The 13,886-nt window shown below is 43.3% G+C and overlaps 1 protein-coding gene across 1 annotated transcript; it reads left to right on the top strand.

Moving 5' to 3' along the window:
- Window positions 1–5,338: 5,338 nt before the first annotated feature.
- On the top strand, window positions 5,339–12,116 carry LOC120440557 (unconventional myosin-XV-like). Its single transcript, XM_039613243.1, has 3 exons — window positions 5,339–5,402; window positions 9,290–9,427; window positions 9,535–12,116. The coding sequence occupies exon 3, from the start codon at window positions 9,585–9,587 to the stop codon at window positions 12,114–12,116; it is 2,532 nt and encodes an 843-aa protein (XP_039469177.1). The 5' UTR covers window positions 5,339–5,402; window positions 9,290–9,427; window positions 9,535–9,584.
- Window positions 12,117–13,886: the final 1,770 nt, after the last annotated feature.

Here is a 13,886-nt window from a genome sequence, read left to right as displayed (position 1 = left end):
AGAGATGCTGAAGCTGAATCATGTTTTAATAGCCCTTTTCAAGAAATACAGCTAAGTGGGTTTGCTGTAATAAATGTTTTGAATGCGGATAAATACCAGAGATTTGTTCTAGTAAATGAAAGCTCATTCCCGGAAGCTGTAGAGGAGACAAATAACGTTACTTTCCATTATCCGTAAGAGATAACCAATCAGTCAGATATCATCCTGTGACGGGAGGTTGCTAGTCATTAAAATCAAAGCCAAGCTGTCTCATAAATATAGCATTAATTCATTAGGTCTACTTTCAGTAAATCCTGCTCTCTTTCCTCATTTATTACACTAAACCTTTCAAATAAAAACTCTAAAATGTTCAACTGTTTTGTTTTGTTTTCAAGATATTCTGAGCAGCAATTTTTTTTTATTCCTAAAATATTAACTTTTGGTGATAACAAACAAAACAAAAAACAAAATCTGTTAGAAATGCGGACACAATAATCAGAGTATGACATGCAGCTGAGAAAATCCACAGATGATGTGGTTACATGGAATCCGTCATGCACAATCATTTATCATGTCCCCATACAGGGAGATTATATTGTCACAAACCAATATTATCTGGGACATGATTGGCTGTTAACTTTGAGTTTGTTTTGTTGTACATGTACAAAGACAACAAAGGGCTATAAATATATATATTCTTTAGAGATAAGAAATGAATTTCTGAGTTTTCTTGATTGCCACTTGGCTTACATGCTATTCTGTGCTGTATCTATGACCTATTAGTTCATTTATAGTGACGTGCTTTTTACTAAACTAACCGATATATTCCCATGGGTCCAGTCATTTGTTTCTTTTGTGATCATTTCATTCCTTGACTTTCTTTTGTTCATATGGTTAGCACACACATTTGATTTTTGTAGTTCTTTCCCCACATACCACAAAACAAAACTACTGCAGTAACTGTGTGGGAATTAAATACATTTTTATACATTTTATATGTTTTCAGAGGCTTTAGACTGACAAGCAGTTTCATGGCCAGGTGAGATCTGTTACATTGTTATTTCATGACAAATTAAGTGGATAAAACTTGATTGTTGAACTTGCATTTGGTAGCTTTTTGTTTGAAGTCTCAATAAATATGAGGTCCAAACAGATGTTGATGACAGTAAACTTTGAGAATAGCAACATTTAAAATGTGGTACATTCTTAAAAAGAAGGAATGAAGTGGCCCACTCACCAACACCAAAGGACCTGAAAGACCAAAGAAGATAAATCAAGTGGATGATCACAGAATTCTTTCCATGGTTAAAAAAAACAACTTCACATTAAATTAAGAAAATGTTAAAGAAGAAGGTAGGTGTTTTCCTGTCACAGTCTACAATCAAGAAACACCCTTGTGGGAGGAAATGTAGGAAGTTTACAGCAAGATGCAAACCACTGGCTACACTCAAAAACAGGAAAGCCACATAATACTTTACCAGAAAACATCTGGTAAAACACCAGAATAGTGGCAGGAGTAAAGTATGGATCCGAACCATACCACAGCTGCCAAACATGGTGGAGGCAGTGCTGACTGTATTACTGCCAGTGGAACTGGGTCACTGGTGATGATGAGTAAAAACAGCCAGGAGAGTCAATTCCCACCTTAATTCTTTACACTATTTTCTCTTTCTCTTTGAGATGCCTAACATTGACCCTGAACACCATGTCTGCTCTGTACAAGTCCAACATGAAGTTTACCACTTTAGCCTGCATCACAGTATACCAACTGCAAACTAATTTCCAACCGAGCATGCTATTATTTTCTTATTATTGAGCAAGTATCTTGATGTTGTCACTGGAGGCAATACCAAGCAGCAGCACACAAACAGATGAACTCATTCAGCAACAATATGCAATAACATGCCAATCAGATTTAATGGCTCATTAATTGAAGGTGCTAGAATGCTGTTCCGGCTCGTTCCGGCCTGTTCCAGTCCGTTCCAGCCCATTTAAACCCCTGGTGACTGCTGACAGAAGTAGCAGAAAGAATTCTTAAGTGTGCAGGGTTATACTCTGTGCTCAGCCAAACATTGCAAAACTGACTAGAAAGCTCTTCATCCAACCTAACTCTTCAGTGAGCAAGTCAGCCACCTCATCTCAACCCAATAAAGCATGCCTTTCAATTACTGAAGACAAAGATGAATACAGAGAGACCCACAAACAAGCGACAGCTGAAGGCTTGGCAGAGCATCCCAAGGAGGAAGCACAGCATTTAGCGATTTCCACTGGGCCTCTAAAACTTTTGATGATATCTTGAATTAAAGCTTCAATCACATCTTGATTGTCTGATTTAAAATGCAATCTTTAAAAATGTGTCATTGTTCAAATAGTCATGGACCTAACTATATATAACTTATATATAACTTAATGTCCTCCTTTCTTTTTATTTTTTACAGAAAATCATGTTCTCCCTCATAAAACATTTTTAAATTTCTCCACAGCAGGTCTTCTTCATTATGTAAGTCAATAAGTAACTGTCATACATCCTTTCTTAACCTCTCAGATGTTTTAAGACAATTTGTCATCATTAACTAACCCTCACGTGCACACACACACACACACACACACACACACTCAAACTCACACTTCATTAAAGAAGGTGTTTGATTGGATACATTGCCTGCGAGTCTCCATGTTTGGTTGCAATAATCTGGCCTGTGGATGCACAAAAACAGCAGTTTTATGTGAGCGGCAGGAACAAATTCACTGCAGTTTGGAGTTCAACAGCAGGAAGGTGCGTCTCTGAACAGGAAGGGATTCAACATGTGACTCAAGGACACTTTAGCAGAAGCAGCAGGGATTATTTGAAACTGATGGACACACAGCAGGGCCCTCACTACTCCGACAGCCTCGCTCTCCTCCACGATCCAGCCTATCCAGGTGGAGCCTCTGTTAAGTGGATATGAACGTATGAGCCCTGGTGCTTTCCTCTCTTCCCAGCTCTCTGCTCCTCTCCGTCTCAGTCTATAGATTTGTCTCTCCTGCATGCAGACAAACACACACACACACACACACACACACACACACACACACACACACACACACACACACACACACACACACACATGCACAGGTCCTTCTGTCCCAGTGGGACTTCTCTACACTCACCCTCTGACCTGCTACAGAGACTGCTTGTCTCAGAACAGCTGTTCCAGCTCGAGACTCTGCCGACTCCTTCAGCAGGAAAACTAATGCTGGCGATCCACTCACTGCTCTTCTGCCCGTCTGCCGTTCACCCAGCAAAGCCTGGTAAGCAAGAACGGTCACGACCGCATCCGTTTCAGACTCGAAAGGTAAGTAAGCAAGGGAGGGCTTTTTGGGGGGAGCTTGTACTTTTCATTAAGAAGCCATGCATTTAGTTTCTTCCTTAAAAAAAGAAAAAAAATGGTTTATCTCTTATATTCTTCTGCATTAATATTTCTCCACTCAAATAGCAGTATATCTTTATCTTCTGATACCCCTCCTGTAACTTGATGCATGACCTTCGAGTAACTGGGTTTTGCTCTATACGTTGTTCCAGAAAGGCAGCTCCAGCCTGTGGGGTGACACTGTAACTTTCCTTGACTGATTCACTCCGGAGGTGCCCAGGAACATGTCAAGCATGATTGATATTTACTGTTTTCGGGCCCAGAGCAAGCTATTGTCGGGGAGCAACAATTTCTCGCAGCAACTTCTGGATGTAACAGCTCCAAAACAGCCAAATAATTCAAGCAAAGTTTTAATCCAAAGAGAATAAAATAGCACAAATGCCCAAAGCTGTTGCCACCCTGTAGCTCTCTAAAAATCACTAAAGAAGCATGCAAAGAGAAATAGACAGAGAGAGAGAGTCATGCCCTCTGCTATCATTTACCAAATTCAATGGTTCCCGGTGTTTTTCTTTTTTAAAAATTCTAAAATGAGGCAATGTGTGCTTGAAATCAATCCTCACAGGTTACAGATCAAATTAACCTTATTCAAATTAACCAAAATTTGAAAATGATTCCTTCCCATTTGCTCAAATAATTTTTGGAGTCCTGAAATTATCCACCACTTTAAAAATGCAATTTATTTGAGGAAAGCCTTAAGACATTAAAACTACCCATTTTTCTTTTTCTCCTGGCTGCTCCCTTCAGTGGTCAGCACAGTGGATCATCCCTCTCCATTTCATCCTATCCATTCATTCCCATCACCAGCATCCTCCTCTGTCACACCAACCCTCTGCATGTCCTCCTACATTATATTTATGAATCTTCTCAGTGGTCTTCCTACATGTTCAACATCCTTTGTCCAATATAGCCATTTCCAAGCCCACTCAGCCTGGTAGCTCCACTTTTTCTCAGAAACACTCAACTTGGGCTGTCCCTCTGATGTACTCACATTCGCCCTTCACACTCACCTCCAAATACTCCACCCTGCCTGCACTCTCTTCTTCACTTCTCTTGTGCACCACCTGTTGCTTTGGATGGTTAACCCCAGGTATTTAAACTACGTTCGCTACCTCTGCTCCTTACGCCTTTCCACCTATCTCCCTCTCATTCACAGATACTGTATTTTGTCCTGCTTCTACTGATTTTCATTCCTCTTTTCTCCTGCACATATCTCCACCTCTCCAGCATCTCTTCCACCCGCTCCCTACTCTGGCAGGTGTGATTTACAAATATCAAAGTCCACTGAGACTCCTGCCTGACCACATCTGTCAAACCGTCCATCGCCATTGCAAACAAAAAGTGGCTCAGAGCCGTCCCCTGATGTAATCCCACCATCACCTTCAATCCATCTGCCACTCCTACCACACACTTCACCAGGAGGTGCAGGAGGTGTCTCATTCACCTCCTGCACCACCCTTACATACTTCTCTGCCACTCCTGACTTCCTCTTACAATACCAAAGTTCCACTTTTGGCACACTATCAAATGCTTTCTCTGAGCAAAATATTTTTCACTCTTTTTATATTCTAGTTATTTTACATCCATCATTCAGTTCAGTTCAGTTTCATTTACATAGTGCCAAATCAACAAAACAGTTGCTTAAAGCGCCTTTATATTGTAAGGTAACCTACAAAAATAGAAAGAAAATCGAGAAAACCTAGCAATTACACGACCTGCTATGAGCAAGCGCTTTGGCGACAGTGGAAAGGAAAAACTCCCTTTTAACAGGAAGAAAACCAGGCTCAGGGAGAAGCGGCCATCTGACCAGTTGGAGAAAATTCAAGACAAAAGACATGTGGAAGAGAGCCAGAGATGAATAATAACTAACGATTAAATGTAGAGTGGTGTATAAACCACACAGTCTCATAGTGAGTGAGAAGGTGAGTGAAGAAGAAACACGGTGCATCATGGGAAGACCCCAGCAGCCCAGCGCAACTAAGGAAGGATTCAGGGTCACCTGATTCAGCCCGTCATGTGAGACTAAATATGACATACGTCTACGATGAGTTTAGTGCACATTAGCTGTTCACATTTAGAGCTCTGAATATGGTTTTTAAAAAACGAGCTGAGTCTAGACAGCCGACTTTACTTTACCTGCGCTACCTGTTGTAGTGTCTGGAAGCAACAACTATGAGAGATATAAACCAAAAACCGAATACATCCGCTGACTGGCTGAACCCTATAGCATGTAAGTCACTGTTTCCTTAACAGTGCCAAAAATAGCTCCGATGTAGCCAAAGGCTTGTTTGTGTGTGTGTGTGTATTTTTTTCCTTAAACACCAGCGAGGTGTTCTTGCTACGCGTCTCGCCACAGTGGGTTTTATATCAAAGCCAAGACCTGTTTTGATACAGCCGGGCCAGCCGGTCATGTGTGGGGGGGAGACGGCAAGGTCGTCTGGGTTATGGAGTGAATCCAGTGGAGATGCAGCAGTTTGTGGCTCTCTGCAGTTTGTTTGTTGTCAGGCGGGTCCATCTGGCGGGCAGCAGAAGGATTGCTCATGTGGAGACGTTAATGGCACATTTGCGTGTGTGTGTGTGTGTGTGTGTGTGTGTGTTGTTGTTGTTGTGGTAACTCTCACCTTCATCTGTTATGCTCCATTTCCCCCTTGAGCCATCTCATGACACACTTTCCCACCGTTGCTGAGTCCGGATGAGAGGAAGTGTTTAATGTAAGAATAAAAAAACGCGCACTGTATAGCAAAGCTCCGACCAGCAGGCAGGTACACTGCAGGGGAAATGAACTTTTCCCCACTTAATGGTGCTCCATCTTTTGAAATAAGCGGGGCTGTTTATTAATAAGTTCACGTCCGCGTTTTTATTAAGAATGAATGTCACGTGCTTTCCTTGTTTATTTTTTACACTGCATACATCAGCGTGCGTCGCCGTGTATATGACTGCTGTTGCCCATCCGGGGGACCTTATCTCTTCACACCGGAGTGTGTGGAACTCAAGCCCCCGGCCGGCCGCCGAAGAATAGCGGTCGTTAAATATTCATCCTCCGTTCCCGGTGGCACACTTTTCTTCCCTGCAGACCGACCCCTTCTGCTTCGAGACCCGCTAGAGCAGCAGCAAAGGCGTAAAGCTGAGTAATTAAGATTTTTTTTATTTATTAAAAAGGGGATTGTTTTTTTTTTTATTTTGATTTTAGTCTTTCGCCCTATTTTGAACCGTAGGAGGATGGTGAAACGTGACTATGGAGCTCCAGTAACGTGAGGCTGCCCGTTCCCGAGGTCTGGTGTGTGCCAGGGAAAGGTGGGTTATAGGTGCATACGTCCACACCCATTCCCCCTCCCTCCATGCCTCCCACATACAGTGCACATCTATCTGTTTGCCTGCATGTTTTGGCTTTGGTGTGTCTTATTCTCTCCTGCAGTATAATGTTTTTCCTGGATCTGGATTGCCCGGTGTTTCTCCCAGCCGGTTATTATAAGACTAAACTAAATCATGTAAGGAAATGCAGAATTGTTAGGTAACTGCTGTGTGTTGTGCAAGCTTTTTGCCACAGGCCTGTAAACTTACCTGATATCCGACCAACTCCTGACTACGAGAAGTGCTGCAGGTGTAATGCTGCTCCACTAGATAGCAGCAGATTACTGTGTGTGTATGTGTGCGTGCATGTGTGTGTGGATGTATATGTACAAAGTGACAAAGATGGTCTACAGCTTCCCCTTGGGACCTGAATGTGTTTGATGAGCCTCATCAAGTCCACCTCTGTCATAACTCTGTTTTTTCCCCCCCCTCCCGGGCATTTATCCCAGTTTCTCTATGTTGTCTCTTCTCTACAAATTCTATCAAAAGATGGAGGACCACCTGCCAGCAGCGATTGCTTTGGGAAAAGGGAGACTGGCTGCAGCTCAGAGCTTTTCACATTTGATAAGGGCTTTTCATTCTCCTTCAAAGGCGGATGTACAGTTTGAAACAAACTGTGGGAAAGCCAGGGGAAGAAAAAAAAACACTCTTTCATCACACTCTCCATCTATTTAATACACACGTGCACCCACTCAAAGGCATCTTTATGAGCAACCCGGTGCACACATGCAGTGCTTGTGCCCTTTCCTGGTGTGTAATGATCAGATAGACTTACATCCAGAGACCAAAAGATCAGGATCTGGCAACCTAACACCTATACTCTGTAACAGGACTGATCCAGCAATCCGACCCCTTCCCTCTCGAAGAGGAATAATTTGGTTGATGGCACTAATAATCACAGCCCTGTTACTGATCCTTCACTGGCTCTCTGTGTATGTGTGTGTGTGTGTGTGTGTGTGTGTGTGTGTGTGTGTGTGTGTGTGTGTGTGTGTGTGTGTGTGTGAGAGTCATTCCTCTGTCATTGATACCTAGAGGGAAGACGTCATATCTCTAGCAAGTGGGTGCTTCTCCTGCCTCTGCTCCTTCTCCTGCTGTTACGTATGTGGAAGTAGGTTGGTGGTGGCTGCATTGCTCATTTTGAGGCTGTTTAAATATAATATTTCTTGAAAAGAAGCCTGTGTGAGCAGGACACACACACACACGTACACAGCTGACAGAGTTCAGGAAACAGAGTTAGAGAATATTTAAGGTTAGATAGCATAAATGTGTGTCTGGGTGGTCAGGTAAGGGTTGTTATTTTTTACATCTTTGTGGGGATGATGACATTTTACTGTCAATCAGGCTTATCTTATGCATCCCATGTCTGTCTATCTTTCTTTATCCTTCTCTGTCTCTCTCTCTCTCTCACTATCTCAACCTTTTGTATTATTTATGCCCCGCCCCCTCAGCCGCCCAGAGATCTCAAGTTTCACCTGTAGAGCCAGATGACAAATTAAGACTCCTTCTACGAGCTGCCAAAAGGAACTCTTTAAACCTACACATATACGCACAGGCAAAGACACACACAACCAGGCAACCCATCTGCCTTTCTTTTTCTCCTTCACACACGCACACATGCACACACATACACGCACATTGGCTGTCACACACTCTGAGGAGGGCTCTGTGAACAGAGTGGCGTGTTGAGTGAGAGAATGTGTTGTAGTGAGCAACAGAGGACAGAGTAGGTCAGAGGAAGGAGCTCGGTGTGACCCAAAGACATTTGCCCAGAGTTTTAAAAGATATATAAACAACAACTTTTTGCTGAAGAAGAAACTTGCAAACAGGACACGTCAGATTTGAAGACTGCAGACCCCAGCCAAGAGCGCAGCACTTCCTCTTTTGTGACGTTTTTTTTGTCAGTGAAGTGGAGGTGACTATGACGGGGAGAGTTTGGATGAATGAGTGCGGCTTTAACTTCGAGTCTACAGATGAAGCACTGACTGGACCGTAGAGGGAGTAGAGCTGGAGCTGGTGAAACAGCTGCATATGTTGTTTGTGTGTTTTCAGTGCTTGCAATTGCACGAACGCAAACTGTGTGGAAATGAGTAAAATCAACACAGTAACAATCTCCTTTCAAAGAGTTTGCAGTGAGGTTTACAGTCAACACGTTGCATACTAATGTAGAATTGCAATTTACAGAAGGCTTTTAGAGCTGACCTTAAAGCCTATAGTACAGCTGGACATTGATAGATGACGGCTCTTTTCACTGAGGTTGTGTATCGCTAAGTTGGGGTCAAAAAAGTCTTATTAGAGATTTCTGGATAGAAACTGGACATTTCTAGATGATGTCTTCATATTGTAATATAGAGATAGGAGTTCTAACCACTTTGTAAAGGATTGATATTACGACAGTATTCGTGTTAAGACAAGAACACTGACTTATCTTACTAAATGCATTTTACTGCTGTTTCTGAGTGTGACAGCAATATTAATGTTAGTCTTATTTGTATTTGTGTGAGATTGCAGACATTCATCCATCTATCTGTCTATCTATCTATCTGCCTGCACAGAAGCCTTCATGGGGACCCGATCTGGGCAGTGTCAAACTGCTCTGGCCAGGTGGACCTGTCCTTACACAGATACAGAACCCGCATACAGATCTGGCACAAAGTCAAACAGGCACATATAAGGCAAGGAGTCTTTTAAAGGTCAGACTTTTTGGAACACAACATGCCTTTTATTGAACTTGAAGCATTCTCACAGTGTTGCCTTCCAAACTCTACACATGTGATGTCTTTCTATTTGTCTTTTGAAGGTCAGCTCCATTGCATCTCTTAGAGAGGGCATGGTGTACCCTTAGCCAAAATGCCTGGCAAGAAAGACCCCAAAAAGGACGCAAAGAAGGGTGGAAAACCTGAACCAGAGAAAAAGAAGGAGGAGGAAAAGAAAGGCAAGGATGACAAAAAGGGAGGGAAGGATGACAAAAAGGGAGGGAAGGACGACAAGAAAGCCAGCAAGGATGATAAGAAAGGTGGAAAGGATGATAAAAAGGGTGGGAAGAAGGGAAAAGAGGAACCGCCCAAGGGGAAAGATGATGGAAAGAAAGGAAAAGACAAAGGGAAAGGCAAGAAAGTGGAGTCTGAGGAGGAAGAGGAGGAGCTCCTGAGCGATGAAGAGGATGAAGACTTCAGTGATGAAGAGGATGATGAGGAAGACTCAGAGGATGATAGGAGAGGGAAGGGGCGAGGAGGCAGGGGAGCTAAAGGAAAGAAAGTGGGGAAGTCTAGACGTGTTGAAGACTCAGAGGAGGATGATGATGAGGATGAAGATGAAGATGATGAGGAAGACGAGGATGATGAGGATTATGGGAAATCCAAAAAAAAATCCAAGGACGATCGCCATCATAAAGGAGGGAAATCCGATGCTGACGCAAAGAAGAAAAAGGGCAAAAAGAAAGAGGAAACACCACAACTTCCAGTGAAAGAAATCCCAAGGAAAGGTCTGAAGAACATGTCCAGGATGTTCATGAAGTTTTCAGGCTTCAAGCGACGCAGGAACAGCAGGAAGAAGCTTAAAAGTACTTCACGTTTATTCCTGGGTTTGGGGAAGAGAAAGACGCGAATTGCTAAGAAGAAACGTCGGAAGTCCATGCTGAAGAACACCTCTCGATTCATGATGAGATTCAAGGCCAGCAAAAAGAGGAAAAAGGAGAAAGAGGACAAAGAGAAGGCAAATGGTGGGAAGAAGCCAACCTATATGCTGCTTCGCCTAGGAGGGAACAACTCCAATGAGAAGAAAAGGGGCTTCTTCAAAGGCTTATTTGGGAAAAAGGACGGTGATGGGCCTGTTGACGACTTCAAGAACAGAAGTCTACTGCTGGGGAAGGTTGCAGCGGCAACTAACTGGCTGACCAAACGCTTCCTGTCCACCAAAATGCGGGAAAATTCGGGACAGCATGGCTGGCAAGGGCATAGAGCTCACAGTCGGCAAGCCAGCTCCAGACGTTATCTCCAGGGTTACCAAAACAATGGTTATGAGCATGACGAAGATGTGTACGGATACCAGAAAGTATATGAAGGGTATGATGACGGTTATGAAGATGAGGCAGCGTATGGAAATCATGGTCACTATGGTTACTATGACAATGACAATGGGGCCGGGGGAGCAGGATATCATGACCTTGGTTACTATGAGGATGAAGGATTCAGTGATCCAAATGCAGAATATTATCCTGGTGTTCTTTATGATGAGAGCATGGGGGATTATTATAACCCTTATTCCTCTGCTGATTACTATGCTTACGAGCAGCAGCAGGCAATGTATGGTGATGAGGGTCTGGACTACTATGCACTAATGGGTGAGGACCATGTGTATGGAGGAGAGGTGGATGGGTTCCTTGACCCTCAGACTCAGGGCTATTACGATGAAAATAATCAGGGAGTTTACTATGGTGGTGAACAAGTGGGCTATTATGACATTGGACAGGCAGGTTATTATGAGAACCCTTATGTATCATCTATGGGAATGCAAGGTGGATTCGCGCAGGACTATCAACTTACCTATACTGATGCTGGCATGCCATACCAAGACTTCAGCTCCCAGCAGGCAATTGGATTCCCTCCAGGAGGCCAACAGGTGTTTGGGTTTGGAGACCAAGTTGTAGGTCAAGGACAGGACCTGTATGGAAACCAGAATGTTGGCCAGATGGATCAGTATGGATATGATAGCAGTTTAGTTCAAGGGGGGGAGATGACGTTTAGAGTTCCCAGACCTCAAGTGCGCCTTTTCGGGAAAGAACGTCTAGATGTTACCTTGCCTCCTCCACCAACTTTGCCGCCTGATCCAGAATTTGAAGACATGTCAGAAATCCAGTACGAAGACCAGATTCCTCTCGCGCCAGGTCAGCCTGGTGGCATGATGTCATTACAGCAACAGATGGCAATGTCACCACAACAACAAATGATGATGTCTTCTCAGCAAAATCTGTTGCCCCCTCAAGAACCAATAATGATGTCCCCTCAAATGATATCACCTCAGCAGCAAGTCATGTCACCGCAGCAGCAGATGATGTTACAACAAGAGCAGAGTATGTCCCCCCAAATGATGTCATCGCCAATTATGTCACCACAGCAACAAATGATGTTAACGCAGCAGCAGCCGATGTTGCCACAACAACAGATGATGTCCCAGCAAATGATGTTGCCACAGCAGCAGACGATGCCCCAGCAAATGATGTTGCCACAGCAGCAGATGTCACAAGAGATGATGTTCCCACAACAGCAAATGATGTCACAGCCAGTCATGTCACCACAAGAGCAAATGATGCCACAGCAAATGATGCTGCCACAACAACAGATGATTTCACCACAGGTAATTCAAGCTGTGCTGTGTCATTGAACCTGACAACGTTCTTAAAACTAGAGAGTCACAGGAGGGTGTCTTTGCTGACTTTCAGTGTGATTCATATTACAATGTGAATATAAAAAAGAAAAAATAGGACATTCAAAAGAGTACACATGCACTGCCCTTTCAAGTTACACAGTTCTCTTGTTTTAAATAACCCCACCACATGGAGAAATGTGGCAGTAACATGTTCCATAAATAAAGAAAATATTGCTCAACATTGTTCAATTCAGTTTTTCTATAATCCTAATCACGATAACAGTTGCCTCAAGGTGGTTTATATTGCGAGGTAAAGACCCTACAATTGTATAGGGAACAATCAGACCACCACGACAGCGGTAAGGAAAAACTCACTTTTAACAGGAAGATACCGACAAAAGCAAGTTCAGGGAGGGACGGCCATTGGTTGGGAGCGAGGGGAAGGAGACAAAATAAAAACACACTGTGCAGAGAGCCAGAGATTAGTAATAACTAAGAGAGTGAAGAAGAAACATTCATCATCGGAAGCCTCCAGAAGCCTAAGCATTTCACAATATAACAAAGGGAGGGTTTGGGGTTGTATGATCCAGTCTGATCAAATCTTAAAAGTAGAGCAGGTGTCTGTCTCCCAAATTCAAACTAGGAGCTGGTTCCATAAAAGAGTGGCTTGAAAGTGTCTGCCTCCCATTCTACTTTTAAATACTCTGGGAACCACAAGTAAACCAGCAGTATGAGAGAGAAGTTGGGGTAATATGGTAAATTTAATTCTAGATTTAATGCGGAGCCAAAGAAGTGAAGCCAGTCCCTGTCAGTACTCTTACCAACTGAAGGCTTTTCTTTTTTGGGGTGGGGTTAGGACAGCCTGATAATAACGAATTACAATAGTCCAGTTTCGAAGTAATAAATGCATGAACTAGTTTTTCAGCATCCTGAGACGGGATGTTTCTATTTTTAGATTCTGAGTACTAAAACCTAAACATGTAACACTAAACGATTAGTGATAGCAGCATTAAACCATTTGATTTCATTTGAACTGGAAATAGCGATAGATAATCAATAAGCCAATGTTAGAAAGGTGTAGCTGCTTTTTTTTTTTTTTTTTGCTCATGACCAACAATATGATAAATAGTTCTTTGAAATAATTAGTGTAACCTTTTCTTGATGAAAAATAATATTCCAGGCAAAATCAGCTTGCAAATTTGATAACTACTTTTCACAGCCTGTAAATTACTGCAAGCTAAAGTCCATGTTTCCATTTTCAACATAAAGCTTTGTGCTCTTTCAGCAGCAGATGATGACTGACCCAATGATGATGCCACAGCACCAGGGTTATGGCCCACCATCCATCCCTACTCCAACTGCAATGATCATTAAGCAAGCGAACATGTCCCCTCTTCCAGGACGCCGTATTCAACCCTCTCCGACACCATCCCGCCGTTCTGTCATTATGCCTTCCCCACAAATGCAACGTCATCCTTCTGCTATGGCTTCCCCAGTATCCTCTCCTATGTTTGCACAAAGACGCAGTCCCTCTCCACAGCCATCCATGAGGAGTGGTTTAATTAATGCCCAAAGACCGCCCTCTATTATGTCTAGGCGACTCTCACCTCCTTCCTCCCCTATGGCCTCCCCGCTTGCTCATCGTAGAATGCAACCTCAGAGATCACCCTCTCCCCTGGCTCGAGGTCCTTCACCCCCCCACTCTCCCCGTGCCTCCATGATCTGGCATAGTCCCCCACCGTCACCAAGACCATCCATGAGGCGACGATCTCCACCTTCTTCACC

This window comes from Oreochromis aureus, linkage group 6, assembly GCF_013358895.1.
Source record: "Oreochromis aureus strain Israel breed Guangdong linkage group 6, ZZ_aureus, whole genome shotgun sequence".
NCBI classification, from domain to species: Eukaryota; Metazoa; Chordata; class Actinopteri; order Cichliformes; family Cichlidae; genus Oreochromis; species Oreochromis aureus.
This window is presented reverse-complemented; position numbering and strand designations above follow the sequence as displayed.

Bases quoted from the DNA above. Each gene is read 5' to 3' on its own strand.
- LOC120440557 (XM_039613243.1), top strand. From the start codon at position 9,585: ATGCCTGGCAAGAAAGACCCCAAAAAGGACGCAAAGAAGGGTGGAAAA.